This window comes from Procambarus clarkii, chromosome 60 (assembly GCF_040958095.1).
Source record: "Procambarus clarkii isolate CNS0578487 chromosome 60, FALCON_Pclarkii_2.0, whole genome shotgun sequence".
Lineage (NCBI taxonomy): Eukaryota > Metazoa > Arthropoda > Malacostraca > Decapoda > Cambaridae > Procambarus > Procambarus clarkii.
In genome coordinates, this window is record NC_091209.1 from 9,144,569 (window position 1) to 9,166,445 (window position 21,877).

The window sequence follows — 21,877 nt, forward strand, 5'->3', positions numbered from 1 at the left end:
ACAGTACTGGAAAGATGGGCCACCGTGAGCGGAACTCTTGTCCTATAGCTTGGATAATTACACACAAATGCAAGCACAAACACTTCATATACAGTACAGCATGTACAGGGAAGCAAAAGTGAAGAAATTGATCTCGGAGAGTGAACACGAAGGAAGATTTTTGCCACAATTAAATGTGTAAAATATTATGAAGCTTTACAAAAAAAAAAAAAGGAAAGTTTAATATAAAAGTCGAGAATATAGAAAAGACCATGAAAAAATTATCAGAAGACGACACCATGCAGGGATGAATGTGCTAAGCCTGAATAGCTGTATATTATAGCACTATGTCACAGAGGACTCGAGAGTTCCTGGACGTCGCTCAGACTACCAATATGAGCCCCCCCCCCCCCAAACAAAAAATTGTTGAGTACTGAAATAGTAAGAACAGGCAGTCAGTAGTAATATTGGTCAGCCTGTTTTGCTTCCTCAGTGATGAGACTTCTGTGAGATCCGAGACCAATCATCCTAATCAATTGGCCTGAAACGCTATGTGTATTAGTGGTTTGTATGTACTAGCTCTATCTTTAAATCCAACATTATGTTTATTACTCATCTTCAATGTATGTACCTCTACCTGAATAAAAAATCTAATCTAAAATTGTTTTGAAAGGCATAATAAAATATCTGGTCTTAGTACATGTTTCATTTATTAACGTCTTATTCAAAATTGGCAACTACAAATCACAAAATATGAACTCAATGCAATCGGACTATGAACACTGAACATAGATTAAATACTCAATTGGGATATAGTCTGGTTTAAGCTTCCTATACAAGGTCCCAACCACAGTTTTTATATAAACATATTCCTAAGGGCACACTCATACACAAACATACTAATGCACATTAGAGATTAAGAAAAATAGATACTAGCAGTTCTGAGATGTATATCATATATATAGTAACAATCATTAGGGGATGATGAATCAATGCTAAAATCACACATCATACAGCAGTTAGCCCTTGAAAAGAAGATATTTCTGTGGCATCTTACAGGGGACCCTGCGTACGTCGCTTGTTTAGGGAGCGGAGGAATTCATACAGTCAACATCGAGGAACCCACTAACGCATATCAGTCTGTTTTGTTTATCCGTTCAAGAATCATCATAATGACCATCACTACCATAATTCTTCAACAATCATCACTCCCTTTCACCGCAGCTTGCAGAGGCTTGCTTGGGCAAATGTGAATTTTATAACAGATGTGTAAGAATTTCTACGAGAGCTAATGGAGTTTTGTCTTTCAAAGTAACTCTCTGCCTTACAAACTAGTCTAAAAGAAGACGTAAGAAGCCCATGATTAATTCACTTATAACAATTTACTTACGATTACTGTATTTATGAGAATAAATTTTAAGTATCCATATCTGCACTCCAATTCACAAGTTACACAATGAGCGTCATTCAGTTCTACAGTGATTAAAGGAAAACACTGTGATAGGTAACAAGAAAGAAAATTCACATGCCCATGTTTCTGTGGCTCAGTGTGCGGAATGTATGTAGTGCATCAATCTCTGACTGCCACAGCTAATTGCTCAAATTACTTGTCAATTTTAACTTTGACTGCAGCAGTCAAAGTTTTAAACTATTAAAATACCTATTTTAAATATAAACTTGTGGAAAAAGTGCAATTGAAAAAAAAATTCTTCGTAGATCCTAATTTTTACAAATTTCTTTGTACAATCTCGCACAAAAACAATTCAGATTGCCAGAATCCCCCGACAAACATGTTACATAAACTTGCCCTGTTATTTGCCAGCTGTTTAAATGATGCATGCCCCAACAATCTTTTACCGGTACTGTACTGTACAATCTGCAATTACGGCTTCAAAAACCTAATTGATTAACAGGTCAAACATTTAAATTGAGCTTTGAAAAAGTTGTCTTAGATTAAAAATATTGTTAAATGAAAATTCAACAGAATCCCAAGGACCCATAAATGATATGGTCAACTGACAAGCTTTTGTTTTGCAGCAAATGTTATTCTGTTCAATGCCAGTAAGGGTATCAATATTCATAGGCCTGGCTATAGTTTGCTTTAAGGGGGGAAAATAATTTGTGCTCATCTTACTTTCACTGCTGCATTCTTGAATTAGCATTATATAAGCTTAACATTCATTCTATATTTCTTGAAGTATCTCGCTTATGATAAATTAACATTGATCTTCTCTTAAATGAAGTACCAAACAGTATTTTCGCTTTGGGTATTATTTTGTAAACTCAGACTAGCAACACAATTTTGATATAAAGTTGCTATTCTAAGATACTATACTTGGAAATAGTAATTAAATTCACAGTTCTGAGGCTTGTTAAAATTTGGTAATAATATTGATAGGGTTAATATCTGACTATTTCTACTCTAATTGGGATGCATACACTCAGTAAATGATGGCAACATCAGCCCCAACACTGCCCGTCATTAAAGAGATAAAGCCTTAGTAGAGCCAGGTCAGTGTGGGGGAAGGTATTAGTTTAACTCTTCACAAAGAGCAGTTCAGAGCACCATGTATTACTGTACATAACACTCAAGACACGGCTATTTAGGATTTCTTAACCAGCTATCAGTCCACATCATCCATTACTAACTCGATCACTAATTCTTATATGTTGTGAAGAGAATAATCTTGTATATATATAAAAAAAATGTTATTTGGTAGTTTTTAAATTATTTGAGAAGACACTCCATTTTATAATCAAAACTATTTGACTTGCAACAAGACGTCCCAGCGCACTTGGTTCATAATTAGAGAAGCTTGAGTCACGCAAATTAAAATGATACAAGACTAATCTGTTAAAAGGCCCTCACATTATAAAAAAGGAACTAATCTCCATCGTTCTTGCTTGTTCATTGAACATTGCAAAATTTTTCACATGACAAAAATTCACATGAAAAATATGGTATACATAAGTGCCTAACACACAACATGTTGACAATAATAACACACAAAAACTGCCCACTGAGCAGTTTCTGTTTTAATGATTAAAAAAAAAAAATAGGCCATCTTTCCTTAATAAATATCATTTCTAAAAACTGAATATACAATGGTATGTTTCCATAACCCAATATTCTTCTATACAATGACTTGACAAATGACATTTTGCATAAAAACACACTGAATGTAAATTCATAACTGTACAAATATTAGATCCCTAGTTCATATTCTGTAGGCAAAACTGTTTCCATGTGGCTGGCAATACACTGAATGTCTACCGCTAGATACTACCCCTTTCTAGTAAGATCCAACAAATTCTTGTAGTGAATTTTCTGCCTATTGGCAAATGTTCAGTTTACATTGTGCCTTGTTTTCAGTACAATTGATACTTAAGAAAGTTGGTAATGATGTAATTTGAGGTTTATATATACATAAAGACAGAAAACTTTGGAGCTGCATATTCTTGTAACATTGCAGAGTACAGTGACACAGGGCATCTCTCTCTCACTTTCATCAAAATATTGCACTATAAACAAATGAGACGCTCTTTAGGAAAAATCCTGAAAAGAAATCCTCTAAGGTTAGTGTGATACTTAAACAGAGCGCCAGACCATAACAACAGAAACTAACGATAATCATTACAATAGACTCTAAAATGCAAGAAAATAGACAAGTAATAATATTCTTTATAGTGTGCCTTAGGACTCACAGAGTCGTACAGTATTATATAGCTCGAGACTTCACAAGGAGGAAGAGAAGAAAAATATTTGCTCTCAGAATTAGGCAATTAATAACCATTCATTCCCACTGGCAGTTAAAAGAAAATATTAGTTCACAAAATCTAATTTTTTTTACATGCCTAACTAGTTTTCATTTTGAAATGGATGAAAAGAAGCCATCACACATCATTCAAATTTATCACATCAATGTGAATCGCATAGAAACACTAATCAAACATATAAGTATTCTACAACTTTGCACACATGGACATATTTTTAATGTTATTAACTTTGATACATACCTACATACATGCAACTTGGGGAAATCTAGCCACTTGTCATTCATGTATTAAATCATAAAAACTCTGTTGAACCCATATAAGTGTACTATGTAATCTACAAAGTGTGTGATGAGAGTCGGCTGCATTTTGGCATAGTTAATCTGGGGCATCGACCATGTGTAGTAAACAAAGCTGCAGTCGATTCTGATGACGGCCAATAGGGAGACTCCAGGAGACTGACGGAGGAGTTAACCTGGGTTGAAGACTTTCTCCTTGTGCTTGCAGATACTCCATAAAAAATTTCCATCTTGGCATTACTGTACTTAAGATCAAGGATATGTTTTGATTTAATTTTGCAGCACTGTCCTTCAAATCTGTGGATGCAGGACCTCCATTCTGTCACTCCAAATAGCTCTCGGTTCCTTTTCATTCACCAAAATCTATGTCCATTCCATATATTTATACTCCTGCCACATCTGTATTTCACCTCAGCTATAAAATGAGACTATCCTCTACATATCATTTCAAGATATAATTTTTCAAGCACATCAGTAACTCGCAAATCTCTCTCCATCCCGCCTGTATGTCTCCTGTATAGCGGTGTTCTTCCCAGCAAGTCCGTCAACCCCCCACTCACCACATGACTAGGTTAGCTCCCGGACCCCAAGTGGCTGGCTAGCAGCGGCACACCTTTCACTCACGCCACCTTATGAGCTAAAAATGGCACTTGCTCCCACCACCACGACTTACGCCATTCTCTCACTCTGCCATTGCTTGAGAGCCTCTGTCTGGCATCTTCCTGAGGTGGCATTTCTTCACAAGGCAAATCAGTCTCTAATGTTACTTGACATCACCTTGCTCATATTAATCAAATGACACACATCATAAGACAGGTGTTTCTTGTTGACAGTTAATATTAATAAGAATTTGTATGTTACATTCTTTCAAGCTGATTTCAAGTGACACTAAAGATGCCCATACTCAAGTGGCACCTCATACCACACCACCATACTGATCCTTGGCACTCATGCCCATCACAGCCTGGGCTCTGGCACTGTCTGCACATATGTGAGCCACCAAGTACACGGCAGCATCTCCCACAACTGAGCACCTGCTGCATTTGCTTAGCCCACTGCTTGCCCGAGGCCTGGCTATGTGGCCCACATAATGGTGCGCACACAGCCTTATGTATACAACAATGCACATGCACTGGGGTCTCTGGAGGGGAGTACTAAACTTGTACACAGACACAGGGAGTCAGCTTAGTAGCCTCTAGACACTGCAAAAGGCCTCTAAAACTCGGCAAACTCCTTGGCACATTTTTCTGTGGAGGAGATACGAAGGGCTTCTTCTTCATAGTCGTCAAAGTTGCTAGTATCTCCAGGTCCTTTGCATTTAGGTATAAATGGAGCTTCAACCTGAAAGTGATAAAAAAAACACCTCATAATATAAAAATGTGCATCAAGACAAAAGGCTTGACCCTTCCCTAACATTATGGCTTTAGACTCAAATTTTAAAACCAATATTCAATATTAAAGCATTCAACATAACTTATGCAGTCTAAATTAATTATTCAGTAGAAAGAGTTGCATAAGTTGGCATAGCAAATTTATATTAAGCATTCTAAAAACTAGACTGTGGCAGTCAGCAACATTTAGAAACACAGCATACATTATCTTAATGGCATCTCTTTAAAGCATTGTTAAGTACAGTTTGTTTATAAAACTAACAAAAACATACATGTAACTTTTGAAGTGATAATTTACTTTTGTTTTGGTATCCTATATTGTAAATGCTGACATTTGTACTACATAATAAATGTAAAATTGTTCATAGTAATTTAGTGAAAGTATTCATGAGAACAAATAAAGAAAATTTATTACAAGAATAATATTAAAAGCATTAGCGAGGGCAAAACAAATTAGGTCTGGCACTCACTCACTCTCTCTGAGACTAGGAAAGCATCAGAGATCAAATGAAGCACTGAAGTATGCATTTTGGAAATAAATACAGGAGAAACAGAGCCAGGCACGTAGCCCAGGAGCAGAGCCGGGTGCACTGTCCGAGAACAGGCTATCATTCCTTTGTGTTCCACCGTGAACTGCACAATTTAAATGATAAAAGTTCTTGTTTCAGTTCCACCCAATAGCAGGTTTTGGGGGTCTCACTTAACACACTATTTTGGTAGCAGGGCCTGCTTCAAATTGTGCTCCGGTTTTGTAGCTGCGTCCGTTCACATTATATATCTGGGGGGTACTGCCTGCTATATCTGGTCTTTTGTCTTCCTGGTTTCAGGGTTCCCTGGGTCCCTTGTGGTCTGCTGTCCAACAGTTTATGGTATTTCTCCTTTCGTTCCTGGGTCCAGTTCTCCTTCCAATGTTAGAGATTAAGGTTCCTGTTCAGAGTTTGTTTTGACAGAACTACACCAGGCCCCAGCCTAATGTAGTTCCCAGTCTGTCCTGTCCCAGGCCCCACCAGGACCTGGGATTTTCCCCTTCACTCCTAGTGGTTGGATGTGGCCCTAGTGTACTGTGAAGAGTGCTCTGTATGCCTCTGGGAGGCTATATTCCTGAATATTTTATCTAAACATAATAACTTCACTAATCCATGTATATAATGAATAACCATGGTGATGTCAAACAACTCTGGCATACACCTACACTATTATCAAACTAGTCACTCAATTCACTATTAACTTTGATACATGTACAACTTTCTACATAGAAACTATTCCCAGCATGTAACAGAACTCTGCCAATTCAATAATAATCTTAAGCTTAATTTGAGTGAATTTGCTCTACACAAGGTTCTCCATAAACATACTCCTCTAATGACTGATATGTAATATCTAGCTTTTAATGTTTTAGAATCTAAATGTTTTATTTTGTTATTTGAACGTCATTTTGTTTTATTTTTATCATTGTTAATTTATGTTTCATTTGCTAGTTTGCAAGTACTGTATGTCAAGTTGTGAATTAGAGAATGTTCATGTCTGTTAGGCAAATAGATTTCCTTTGCTTTTGTGAGCATTTCCTCACCTTCCACCACTCGGTTAGGGAGCTGGATTCAGTCAACAGATCCGATGTGCTAGGTTGCTCTTCTGAGGCGCCCACCTGCGTAGTAAGATCTCAGCTTTTCTCCCATTAACACTGAGATCTGTGTATTCTTAAGTTTAGTTTAAGTGTATTTCCCACACTTTAATGTTTAATGTTTTTCTTGCCCGAAACGCTTTGCGTAATAGTGGCTTTAGGCATTGTATGTACTAGCTCTATCTTGAAATCGATCAAATTTTGGAAAATCTCTTGTATGTATGTACCTTACCTGAATAAACATTTATTTATTTATTATTTATTTACTTTGCCCGAAATGCTGTGTGTATTTGTGGTTTTAGGCATAGTATGTACTAGCTCTATCTTGAAATCCAACATTATGTTTATAACTCATTTTGAATGTATGTACCTTTACCTGACTAAACATTACCTTATCTAAGTTGACTTATTTCCATGTTGTACGAGTTTCCTGTCATGCATGTTTAATCAAATAAAGGTAATGCACACACCTTGCTGACTTGGTTGAATCCCACAAAACAAAATAGTTGTGTGTGGAGTTCACTGGGGCTCAGTCTTGTATTTGTTGACGTGTCATTTTTAGCAATAATATATATATAAAAGATTGTATACAAACTTCCCTTACACTAATACACAATGAGGAACTAATGTACAGTAATTAAATGTTGAGAAAATGGAAGGTATGTGCTATAATGTTTTTTCTTGTTCCCTGCATGTATGAATCTTACTTTGTTTAAATATGCTCCAGATTAAAATACATGAAAATACAATAAATGTACCTTACAAAGAATACCATGACGTAAATTCTGCATGAATCATACTGCTTTATTGTGGAAAATATTACGTGCTATAGATACAAATACAGACTACAGTACATCCTATAAGCGAAGAAACAACAATAATTCAGCTGTATAAAGGCATTACCAACCGTCTAGAATTCGGAAAACTCTCGGATGAACAGGTCCTCTGGTGAAAGGCGGAACGTAGTCCTGCTCTCCTCGTACTGAGGAAATTGGGTCGTATCCCCTCGGAACTTTAACTTGGGAACCAATGGGGCAGGAGTCTACCACAAGGAGGCAACAAAGCGATCACATGCAACATTCGGCAGTGCAGGCATTTAAAGACAACAGATTTTTTGAGCTTTGAAAAGGTCGTCTTGAAAAACATAATTATATAGACCTAATGAAATAGGATTATTGTTTATTATAGGATTATTGAAGTTTTTATTTGAATTATATTTTCTTAGAGCTTCCCACAAGAAAAAACTTGGAAATAATTTTTTTTTTTCCTAAGAGCAAAGGGAATGGGGATTACTATAGCTATAAAAGAAGAATTTTGTTATGGTGCATAGTGCATTCATTTCAACTTTAAACCACTTCAGTGTTCTTATTAGATACCAAGAGAAAAACAAAATTTGTACGTTTATGGTGCTACTGTATACATTTACCAGAATTACCAAACAACTCATTAGTTGTTCGATCAACTGATCAACAGTTAAATCAACTGGCTCAAGCTCAAAAAACTACTGTTGTTGTTGTTAATAGTAGTTGCAGGTTACATTAGTGCCAATCCTTCCTGGGAACAAAGCTTTATATGTCTTAAAACATTACAATAATTACTGAAATGAGTCTTGCCTTACAAGAAATCCAAAAGTTACTTTATATTTGTAATTTTTAAAGGAAAATTAACATTCACCTCTAAATATTCATCAACATAAATAACAATTTTTTTGCAAAATGAACTGCTTGACCCTTGTGTGTATTATACTAGTACCTGGACAGTATTAAATTCTACACTAATAACTTGAAGTTTTATATCAGTGTAATTTCCAACACTTCTAAATAGTTATATAAACAATCAATACAGACAGCCACGTGCTTTGCGAATGGCATGTATCAGAAAATGCCAGTTTCCCGATTTGAGTTGGTTCAGATACTCAAGTTCGGGAAAGTGCATGATTCGCATAAAATAGTTCGGGTATCTCATCAAGCAAGCGTCCACCAAGCCTCCTGGGGTGGTTGGGTGGGAGATGGGCCTAGTTTGCTCCACTGACCATGTCAGGCGCAACTCTAGTGCCTTCTACCCTGTGACGTCGCAGATTCACAGCCCATTGTTTCCATTGTTTTGATTTGTCACGAGACTGGGGGTGATCATTCAGAGACTTTGTTAAATATGTTGTCAAAATCTAGAAACATTCGTGCACCATGTCAGCTCCGAATGCATCCATTGTGTCAGTGAAAGCTTCAACAAGTGGGATATGTAAAAGAAATAGGTCACCCAAAATTAATTCTTGGGCATTTAATGGAACAGACCTACAGTTTACTGTCAGAACTGCATTGTTCCACTAACAGTAACTGGGGCCTGACAGCTGAGTGGACAGCGCTAGGGATTCATTGTTCTAAGGTTCCGTGTTCGATCCCCATTGGAGGCGGAAACAAACGAGCATAGTTTCTTTCACCCTGATGCTCTATTCACCTAGCAGTAAATAGGTACCTGGGAATTGGACAGCTGCTGCATGCGGCTTCCTGTGGGGTGTGGAACAAAAAGGAGACCTGGCCGGTGACCAGGCAATGGGGACGCTAAGCACTGAAATCATCTCAAGATATCGCTAGGTGTCTCCCTGTGATTTATAAGAACCAGACAAATGCGTGGATGTCTTGAGTAATATCTGCCGAGTGGTTTAATAAAAATTTTGTACCAGAGGTTATGGAGCACCTTTAAAGTGTTGGCCTCCTACAAAACAGCAAAGTTGTGCTGCTGCTAGATAATAGTGCAATGCATCCACGAGGTGATGAACTAGTAAATGGCAATATCATTGGTTTTTTCTCATCACCCAATACAACTTCACTGATCCAACCCATGGATCAAGGAATAATTAAGAACTTTAAGCACCACTATAAGATGATGCTTGCCAGACGTCTTAATAATCAGCCAGGAACAATTAAGGACTTTTATAAGGTCTTCACAATAAAGTCAGCTATCTGGACTATTACTTGAGCATGCATCGAGGTAAAGCAAACAACACTAAGAAATGGTTGGAAAAAACTTTGGCCTGCGTCAGGTCTGTTTCCCTGAGGAAAATGATTAGGCAGATTTTGAAGGATTTCCAACCAAGAAAGTTAGCTAGAAGAAAAAATTAAGAGCATTCCTAGCCTATGTCAAGGGGATTAAGTCCCCCCAAAACTGAGAGCAGAACTGGTTACTAAAACAGATGATATAGACATGTGGATAGATTAGAACCTTTCAAAACATGACTGATGATGAAATTATAGATTTATTTACAGCAAAAATGCCAGAAGAGTGCAATGAATGATAATGGGGAGGAAGGGGAAGAGGATGAAGAAGAGTTAAAGGAAAAATGTAATACGAAAAACATTTAGCAACATTTTGAAGACATTCTGGCATTTATAGAAACGAGTAACAATGAGTTTGAAACTAAGGACATGATGAGCCAGCACAATTTGTATATGAAGTTTCTAAAAACAGGATCAAAGGGACTAAATTAAATATCCACTTCAGTCAACCCATCACCATCAAAAATCCATCTTTTCCATGTAAATAACAATGCACCATCAACAATGATCATCAAGATAGCAAGTGGATCAGGACTTTTCGTATTGGTGGGTACAAACAAAATAACGTTCGAATTTATGTTACGAACTTGCCGATTTCTTTTCCATAGATTTAAAAGCCACTTATACGAACACAACAGGTTAACCAGGCGGGTTCGCAAAGCACATGGCTGTCTGTATCACATTTGTGTTAAAATAATGGACTGACATCCACACCTGCAGCTTAACAAGCAGTTCAAGTTCATCATATGCTACTTCACTTCCCAAGAATATATGGTATATATAGTCAAATAAAAGTAATGTAGTGCAAACTGTACACATAACCATGACTTGCATAATCGTTTGGCAACATGCAAGTCAAATTTAAGGACGGTAATGTTGTTTGTGAGATTGCCTTGGATGATGCAAGTAAGGCCTTGTAATGGAGGTGACGTGCTTTATCTCCACCAGTCTCAAAACCATGCATGAGGTTAAAGAATATTAGTAAAATTCTCTATACATATGTAGTTTGGATACAAGTGATTTTAAGAGATGAAATAACAAGTATCAAGTTTTAATACAATAAAAGCATAACTTTTTAACATGCAAGTACAGGGCCAAAATAATTTGAACTTGGTATAGGTTAAGTCATGCAAGCTGCATAATCTAAGCAAACTGTTAAGAACACTTCCTGACCAAACTAGCAAGAGCACGAGGTGATCAGAGCACTAGCATGACAGGGCACTCGACTCACCTTCCTCTGATATACAGCGATCCAATCTGTCGATGCGAACCACTTGTGATTCTTAATGTCGTTTACAGCATTCTTCAAGTTTCCATACCGCTTAGTTAGATCAACTTGTAGGAGGTTCCTTAGTAGGTCCTTCAAATCAGAAGAGAAATGACCTGGGAACCGCACCTAAAGAGACAATTTGCATTAGGGCAATAGTCCAATTGAAAGGCTGAAAAAGAATACAATTGTATCTATACAAGTGCACGAGTGCATATACAGTATAACTAAAATGAGCACCTGTTTACCTGAAAGAAACCATCTCCAGTGGCCTCAACAGTGAGGCCACTATATAAAAGTATAAGTGATCAGTTCGTAGTTTCTAAAATATTTGAATCGATAAAGATTCATGATTGCATTTGGCAATACAGTAATATAATCTATATTTGGCAATACTATAATCCATATAAATATTATAATTTAAATTTAGACCATTAATTTAAAAAAGACCATTCAGTGAGAATTGTACAAAAAAGCAGAAATCATATTTTAGATTTTTACAGTGAATGCAGAATATCAAACAAATAGTCGAGGTCACTGAAAAGCATTACCTTTCCCGAGACAATCTTTTCATATATCTGGATGGGTTGGTCAGCAAAGAACGGAGGGTAGCCAGCAGCCATTTCATAGACCAAGACACCCAAGGCCCACCAGTCCACTGCCTTATTGTAGCCCTGTAAATATACCAAGCTGCTTCAGCTAAGTATTCCAAAAAAGCTAGCAACACACTCTCATTTTTCAACTACTGTAGAGGCAGCACTTCCACAACTATACACAACAACTGTAGTTATTGGACATCAATTTATGATAAACTTAGGATCAAATTACAACATTTACAGTATATATGATACAGTATATCATACTGGCTACAGCTCAATACTGCATACTGGCTACAGTACAATACTGCATACTGGCTACAGTACAATACTGCATACTGGCTACAGTACAATACTGCATACTGGCTACAATCCAGTACTACATACTGGCTACAGTACAGTACATACTGGCTGATATAAACTCCTAGATCGATCTCACTGTCTGTTTCGTGAAGGACTATGTATATACAGAGAGAGTGTGTGTGTGTGTGTGTGTGTGTGTTATATATATATATATATATATATATATATATATATATATATATATGTATATATGTCGTACCTAATAGCCAGAACGCACTTCTTGGCCTACTATGCAAGGCCCGATTTGCCTAATAGGCCGAGCGATTTTCTTTATTTTCAATAAATTGTTTCAAATTAGTTTATTTGAATTATTATTATTATATTATATTTGGAACGTAAATTATTGACTTAGTGGCGTTAGTTTAGGTTAGGTTTAGATAGGTTAGGTTAGGTAAGGTTGGTTAGGTTTGGTCATATATCTACATTAGTTTTAACTCAAATTTAAAAAAATTAACTTATACATAATGAAATGGACAGATTTAAAAATTCAAATTTTTTACATTTTTCATAATCAGATGATATAACATTACAATATAAAAGCTAAATTACTGATGAAATATTACAATTAAATTTAATAAAAAATGATTTCTCAAGTGCCAACAGACTAAATAATTTAGTACGATTCAGTTTCCACTCATTTTAACCCTTAAACTGCTCAGCATAAGGGGGGTATAATTAAAAAAAATATTCAAATTATGTAAAAATTACTTAAAAATGATAAACAAATCTCCAACTTGTTGGCTTCAGCGTCTAGCAACTTTCATAAAAATATTTTCAGAAACTGAACTTAGACGAATATTTAAAAAAAAAGAACGTTTTGTTGATAAGGAGAACAGCTCCTATTAACTGGAACTGATGGATAATGCAATAATAAAGAGATGCAAGCAGCTGTCCGACGCACAATGAAGAAGAACAGTAGTAAGAAGTGTTCACAAAGTGGATATACAGCTGGTGCCTTTATAGCATTAGTGAGTAATACATAATAACACAAATAATAATAATGACTAAGTTTGATCAGACCACACACTAGAAATTGAAGGGACGACGACGTTTCGGTCCATCCTGGACCATTCTCAAGTCGATTGTGATGAGGACAGGTAGGGACAGGCATTAAATAGGCAAGAGGACCGAAACCAATAGACGGACCGAAACGTCGTCGTCCCTTCAATTTCTAGTGTGTGGTCTGGTCAAACTAATAATGAGTATGTTATTATGATTTATTTTGTTATATATCATATAAATACATTGCCCAATGTTATAATCAGTTACTTTCAATAATGTCCCCCCCCCAAATTTTTTTTAGGGAATTTTTTTTCTTTTGAGCTTTTTAGTTTTTTTTCCTCCTTTGTTTATTATTTGAATATGTTGTAACCTTTACATCCTGGAGAATGCATACCCCTACTTACCTATGTTAAGACAAAACCACTGCACTGCGCAAAGCGCCTTTAGGCGCTCAGAGAGCTGTGCTTTTTGTTTTTTAATTTGGCTATATTTTAATGTTTTTTAATGTTTTCATTACTATTTGTGTTTTGAAATGGAAATAGTTGACTTTGGAAACATTTTGACATTAAATTTACCTGAACATTTGTAAAAATAACAAAAATATGTCCTTGACAATTGCACCAAGACGTTTTTGCCGAAAATAGGTGAGCAGTGCAAGGGTTAAATTGATCAACAAATAAATTTGTCACAACTCTCAGAACTTGGGACTTTGAATTTTTTGGGGCTGAGTTTTTCACAGATTTCCAACTCTATTTTCCTTGTTTCTTTAGGTTGTTTTGATGATTTGGGACCAGATTAGGGCTTTTTTACTTATATAAGGTATACCCTAAATATATCCCTTAAATCATTATAATTACTGTATTATAATTATCCCTATACAGTATTTTTATTTTTTGTAGGGTTATTTTTCTTGACATCATTTCATCACATATTGACTTACAACTTTCACATGTTTGAGTACGAATGCCAAACAATGTTTATTACAACATACAAGTAAATTCATGAATTAGAACTGCCTTATTCATTGTCGATAACTTCAACTTCAATTATATCTATAACTAGAATTTTAACTTATTTCAGTATCCAAAAATCTAGTTTCTGACCGAGTCTCACCATTTTTACATATAGTGTGCACAGCTTTCTGTTCTACAATCCCCATAGAATTGATTTTTTATAAACTTTAAATGTTTGGAGTTATAAATATTTGTTGTTTAAATATGCGCATATTTCAAATGTCATATTGACAAATTTTTGTTACAGTAAACTGTACTGAAAACCTATATTCTAAATATATGAAAATGAAGATCATATGCTATTCTGAGAGCATAATAACACCATAATGAACAGTTGGTGATATTTTATATTTTTTGCAGCAGATTTCAAAATCTGAAGTTTTCAGTATTCAATTTTATAATTATTTTTTATTTTCTTGTTTTTCAAGTTACACTGATATCATTTAGACAAAGTTGGAGCATTTGCTTAGTAGATTATGCACAAAACATTTTCAAATGTTTCAGAAAATTTAAAAAACTGAGCTCAATGTCACACATCATATGACGTTTTGTGCAGTTTAAGGGTTTAGCACAATATAGGACTATAAAATACTGCACTTTAACATGCATTAACATAAAATACTAAATTATTTATGAACAAAACACAGTGAAAAATATTTAATTACAGAATTATTATTTTTCTTTACTTATGTTATATGACAAAACCAATAATGTAAGGAAAAGAAATTAAGCAACAATTATTTTTGTTACACAATGACTTTCATAAGTAATACTGTAATACATGACTGGTCAATTGAATAACCAAGGAAAGAGATTCCATGGATCCAAAAAAATCACCATACCTTAGAAAGAATTATCTCTGGGGCTAGGTACTCTGGGGTTCCACACAGCGTCCACGTTCGTCCCTTGACTCGCTTGGCAAACCCAAAGTCTGTCACCTAAAAAACAAAACTCCTTGGTTATGTTGACTGGAGCTGCAAGAATAATGCGAATGTGGCAACACTGCCACCGAAATAAATATTCTTACATGTACAGAGTAAGTTTTTTTTTTTTAACATGAAATGTCTTTAGGTCTAACTTACCTAATTATTAAAATATAATTGCTATAAGTAATAAAATCACAATCATGAAACAATCCTGTACAATTGCTTTGAGAAAACTTAATTAATACCAATACAGTACTTCGGGAAAAACTAACAGATGGGCCCCAGAACAGGAGGCAAGACAACGGTGTCAGCAGAGAACGCCACATTGTAGCCAAAGAACATAAGGTAAGGATCACACCAGGACTCAGAACCCAAGCCAGAAAAACAACAGAAATATGAAAAAAGTAGATAATGCAGACCAAAACAAAAATGGTGGAATCCAGAACTGAAAGAAAACCCAGAAACAGCAGTGAAAAAAAGATGGGAATGGCAAAACTGTGATGCCAACCACAGTACAGGCTGCCAGGTTTGGCACCAACTGGGAGAGAACCACATCCATTTGAAGGGGGTGGGAGAAGGTTAAATTTCTTCCAGTAGTTCATATAGACGAACAGCCTGAAGAACTACCAGGAAGGACCACAAGAGATATAATATGGATAAACATGAGGAAAGCAAATGACCAAATAGACTAAGGAAAGTAGATCACCACTGAGAAGCTTGGAAACCTGGTGACTCTCACAAAGTCAAGAACAAACAGAACTGCCCACAGGGTAAAGGAGTGGTTGAATCAACTGCTGTTCAGGTAATGGGCAACAGAAGTGGAGTAGAATCTATAATCATTACCACTTCTATTACTATAACAGCACTGGAGATAGATGCATCCGATACCTGCAGGGTCTAAATCTTGGCTTGTTTCAGTTGCTTGGCCAGTGGCAGGGGCTGGAAAGCACAATGAGCAGAGGCCAGATAACAGCAAAACAAGGAACAGTAGAAGGAAAAGGCTCAAAGTTAAGGTAAGTCATATGGAAAACAAAGTCTTTCTCAAAGAAAAGGGTAGAATTCCCTGTCTCCGTATCAGCCAATAACTAAAGGCTGCAAATGCTTGTACCTATAATGATGATCTAACAAGGAAGCTGTAGACAGATACATTATTACCCAAATAATTATCAAAAGAAGACACCAAGCCGGGAAGGCTATGTAGCACGATCATTACACAAGAGTAGGGAGTTTCAGCCAAAGCAGAAGTCAAGCAATGACAAGCATTGCTCACTTGCATGTGGAGGACCAATAAACCCAACAAGTCTGAGTGATGGCACAGCAGGAATGACCAACACTTTCAAAAACACTGAAATAAATAAGAGAAAGCTGCAAGGACTAAAATGCAACACTGAATTGAAAAGTGAATACATGTTGACCAGATCAGCTGAGAAATGAGGTAAACCAAGGTCCTCCTAATTACCCAAAGCTACTCAAAGCTATTCAAAGCTTCCTAATATTACATTAGTAATGATTAAATATATATTTATTTATTATAATGTTGGTGCTAAATGTAGAACATGGGAAACCATATTTTTACTCTGAAAAGTATCATTTCATAACAAAATTAGATGAAAATAAGCTGCTGGTGATGCCAAAGCAAGTCGACGGTCCAAGCGACAATATTGTGGAGCGACTTATCCAAGACACATTGTTGCTTGGAGGGTGTTTGCTGGCATATCAGCCTTCTGTACCTACCTAACCTAACCAACCTACCCAAACATAACCAAACATAACCAAACCAAACATAATCTAACCTAACTAAATCTAACCTAATCCAAACCTAGCTTAATATAATCTGTAAAGATCAATATATCTTGGATAAGTCGTTCCACAACATTGTCGCTTGGATCGTCTACTTCCTATGGCCTCTCATGCCACTTAGTTTTCGTCTAATTTCATTATAAGCTTAGTATTATTTCAGAGTAAAAATTTGTTTTTTTCATATTCTACTTTCAGCAACAACGTTATAGTGAGTAAATATATCATATTTCTTCATTAGTTACGTAATACTAGGAAGCTTTGGGTAGCTTTGGGTAATTAGATAGACTGGTAAACCATCCTTAGATGAGCACAGGCAGATTGTTTGGGCCATAAACATGCTTGAATGTACCGAACCAAACCTAACGACCTAGGCTTTAGTACAGTACATACACTGTACCAAATTAGACCCAAGATTGCATGTTAGGCCTAGTGACAGGTTAAGTTTGGTTTATGGTTAGGTTGTTTCGGTTTTTGATATACCCTTTAGAATTCAAATATTACAGAATGTAGACTTTTTAGGTACAACAGTCCAGATTTTGGACATTTCATCCACAGTAGCTAGCGGTACTATAGTTTTTGGCAGATGGGTTGATCTCATAGGAGCTAATAGAAATAAATCAGCATAGCAAAACCATTTGCCCAAGAGGTATCCTAACCTATGTGACTGCAACACTAAAAATTCTATTATATCATCTGAGACAATGTACACACTCTTGGATTTAGCCTAAAATAAAAAGTAGAAATACACTAAGTACATGTAAGACTAACCTTGAGGTATCCTTGGCTGTCTATAAGTAGGTTCTCTGGTTTGAGATCTCTGTATATGAGATCAAGGTAGTGGAGGTATTCAAATGCTAGCACGATCTGGGCCGCATAGAACCGAGAGTGAGGCTCACTGTAGAGATTGCGGAAAGAGAATCATGTGTTAGTGAGATGTATTCAAAGCTGTGTTCAAAGCCAATTCATTGTTATATATACTTACCCTGGAACACATGAAATATGAAGTAATTTTCAATGACATTCATCATTAAATTAAACTTTTAAGATATTTTACTCTGCACTAATGAGAAATTCTTGTTAGTTATGGCTTACCTTAAAGTTAACCATATTAACACCCCCTGTAGAAACACGATCCCCATACAGTACAGCATGTACTTATAAATCACATTCAAACATAACATTAGTATTACCTAATTCTGTTAAATATAAATATTACAATTTAAATTAGCTAGATCTGAAAAATAATAAACAATATTTCTGAATTTACCTTAGCACCTCCATTTCTAGTGGCCTTGGTGGGAACAGGCAAAGATTCCCCCATTATCCCTGAGAATATTTACCCATTCAATTTTAAACTAAAGGCATGTATGACTTTGGCAGGTAGATGATTCTTTGGGTTTACTGCCCTATGGATGGAAAAGCATCTGCTTTCTGTCCTACATTGTTGTGGTTTGTTAAGCTTGAAGCCATTGCTCCTTGTATGCATTTATTGGGCTTTAAAAAAAAAAAGTGGTTCCAATTAATAATTTCCAATTTGCTCAATACCAGTATTATATAGTTCTCAATGAGTCAGCCCTGTTGACCAAACCACACACTAGAAAATGATGGTTCGAAACGACAACGTTTTGGTCCGTCTTGGACCGTCCTGGACCAGCCCTGTCCTGTCTGTTATGTAATGTTGTTAGTCATGAGGCCCTCAACTGATCCTGCTGTGAGAGTTGGCTATGTTCTGGGATGATTTTTGTCACTGTTGAACTTCATCCACAGCAGATACTGTGCTGTATGTCCTGTTGAAGGTGAAGTCTCCATGCTTGTACCTGCATGGAGTTCTGGGAGGTCTTCTACTTCCCAAGCCCAGTCCAGGGCCAGGCTTAACTAGTGAGAGCTTGGACCAACAGATTGCTGAGTACAGTAGTTCAGAAAAGGAACACCAGAGTACAGCTAAATGACCACAATTTTCCCTGAACGCAAGGTTCTTCCGTCCTTGAAGGAAGGTTCTTTTGGTTATATCTAAGGTTAGGTGGGCTCTGTTTTACTACAGCTCTCACTAGTTGAGCAGTTTTCAAGGACTGATCACAACTGCTTGCTTCTTTTCTTCTTCAATCTGTTGGATGGTCATGATGTTTATATGATTGTTATGATGTGCATTATTATACCCTAAATGCAAGGCTTTCAATTTTTCAGTATTGGAAAGCATTTGTCCATCTTCTAATCATTATATATTAATATATATTAAGTTGGATTTATTTTACCAAAAATTTCCTCCTATGTTTTATTTTTTTGGTCTGAGTTGATATAACATCCCCAGATTTTCTTGTGTCTATGAAGGGGGCCAGATTTTGGTCTTTGCTAAATGCCCCTGGCTCACAAGATCCTAGTGGGGTGATTTAGGCTTGGGGCTAACCAAGTAGCTTGGGCTGCCACCGAGGGCCCGAAACCACAAAAATGTTAGCTGTGTAACAAATGTGGGTCATGTGCAAATGAAGTAGTTTTCAATTTGCAGATTATGAGTCACAATAACGTGGTTGAAGATATGATGACTAAACCACACCTCAGAAGACAAAGAAACGACGATGATAATGGTCCAGGACGGACCGAAACGTTGTCGTCTCTTAATATTCTGGTGTGTGGTTTGGTCATCAAGTAGTTTGTTCACTGTCCATATGAATGTTCATACGCATGCTAAATTTTGCTACAGTCTTCAGTCTGATGAGACTAATTAAACGTTTGGGCAATATGCTGAACAGGTACAGTATATGATTCTGTACTTTCACCAAGCACATTTAAGAATGACTATGAGGGGACAGTTATGAACACAAACATTCAGATGCATCACATAGAGCCATGAAGCATGATGCCGTGAATTTTTTGGATAATGATTTCTACATGTCACAGTATACACCTTCTGCTTTCCCATTTCCTGGTTCTAAAAAATTTTGTGCAATGTCTCACTATTCTAAATACAAAATAATTACTGATCAAAGAAATTCTTTTATTGGGTTTTATCTTATTACTGTTACTAAATATACCAAAGGGTAGTTTTTGTTATATTCAGACATTATGAATTTAGAAGGGTTGTGCTCATAGTCAGACAAAGTCACTTTTATTTATAAGGAAAAACACAGTCTGGATAATCAGTATTAACATGTAAATACTAAGCACTAGTTTAAATTTGTTATAAGGACATACCAATAAGTATGCTAGGCTCTGTAATCACACACACTATTCTCTGCTAGGTTCCAATGAAAATACACACTATTAATGTACACTGTTGTAAGTATACTGTACATACATCAATCAATGTTGAACATGCATACATTAGTGCATGTCCATACAAAATGACTGCATATTCCTAACAAATGATAAGAGGATACAATTTGGGAGCCACTACCAGACGCAACAGAGGGCAGGTTAATGAGAACACCACCATGCAACACACCACACGACCACATCAACATACCATGCAACACACCACACGACCACATCAACATACCATGCAACACACCACACGACCACCACATCAACATACCATGCAACTCACTACAGGACCACCACATCCATGCAACTCACTACAGGACCACCACATCAACATACCATGCAACTCACTACAGGACCACCACATCAACATATCATGCAACTCACCACAGGACCACCACATCACCAAGATACCATGCGACACACCACAGGACCAACATGCAACTCACTACAGGACCACCACATACCATGCAACTCACTACAGGACCACCACATCAACATACCATGCAACTCACTACAGGACCACCACATCAACATATCATGCAACTCACCACAGGACCACCACATCACCAAGATACCATGCGACACACCACAGGACCAACATGCAACTCACTACAGGACCACCACATCAACATACCATGCAACTCACTACAGGACCACCACATCAACATATCATGCAACTCACCACAGGACCACCACATCACCAAGATACCATGCGACACACCACAGGACCAACACATCAACATACAGCACAATACTTCTACAAGCTAATGGGTATTATAGTTAGAACAATTTGGAGCTCCACACGAGAGCCTCCTCAGCTACAGCATCACATGAGAACCAACCCATCTACATCATCATATGAAAACCTTCCCATCTACAGCATCACATGAGAACCTTCCCATCTACAGCATCACATGAGAACCTACCCATCTACAGCATCATCTATGAACTTTCCCATCTACATCTCCCTAATATTTACAACTGCTTAATATTACAAATTTCTTTTTTTCTATCTTGCACGGTACATTTACTTAACATTTAAAAAGCAAATATTCCTGTTAATGAACAAATCCACAAGGGCCGTGACGAGGATTCGAACCTGCATCCGGGAGCATCCCATACACTGCCTTAATCGACTGAGCTATGACAGGGTAAAAGGGTTTGTGTAAAAGCCTGGTTTGTGCCTCGGAGAGGCTACGGATCCAGTAAGTTCAGTAGAACTTCGGTTTCAACCCTTTTACCCTGTCGTAGCTCAGTCGATTAAGGCAGTGTCTGGGATGTTCCCGGACACAGGTTCGAATCCTCGTCACGGCCCTTGTGGATTTGTTCATTTGATGCACCACGTTAGTGTGATCTCTGTGTGTGATTCCTGTTAATGACAACAAACATTTGCAGATTTGTCATCAGGTGTTAATAAAGCAGATGATCTATAATTACTGATAATAATGTACAGTAATGCTGATCCAAACAAACTAGATCAATATTATTATTATTAATATAAGATTTATGTTTAAGAAGCAGTGGTAATGAAAGTA

At 36.7% G+C, this 21,877-nt stretch overlaps 1 protein-coding gene across 9 annotated transcripts in view; it reads right to left on the reverse strand.

Moving 5' to 3' along the window:
• Positions 1-670: 670 nt before the first annotated feature.
• Pka-C1 (Protein kinase, cAMP-dependent, catalytic subunit 1) overlaps positions 671-21,877 on the reverse strand; it is an 894,574-nt gene continuing 873,367 nt past the window's right edge. For 5 of the 9 annotated variants that reach the window (XM_069307460.1, XM_069307459.1, XM_069307455.1 and 2 more), the window contains 6 exons: positions 17,853-17,979; positions 15,201-15,296; positions 11,936-12,058; positions 11,349-11,513; positions 7,972-8,106; positions 671-5,393 (listed from right to left, as the gene is read on the reverse strand). In XM_069307460.1, coding sequence (XP_069163561.1) covers positions 7,975-8,106; positions 11,349-11,513; positions 11,936-12,058; positions 15,201-15,296; positions 17,853-17,979 — 643 coding nt within the window. In that variant the 3' untranslated portion in view covers positions 671-5,393; positions 7,972-7,974. The remainder of the gene's footprint in view (positions 5,394-7,971; positions 8,107-11,348; positions 11,514-11,935; positions 12,059-15,200; positions 15,297-17,852; positions 17,980-21,877) is intronic. The other 4 variants (XM_069307461.1, XM_069307458.1, XM_069307457.1 and 1 more) reach the window with 1 other exon arrangement.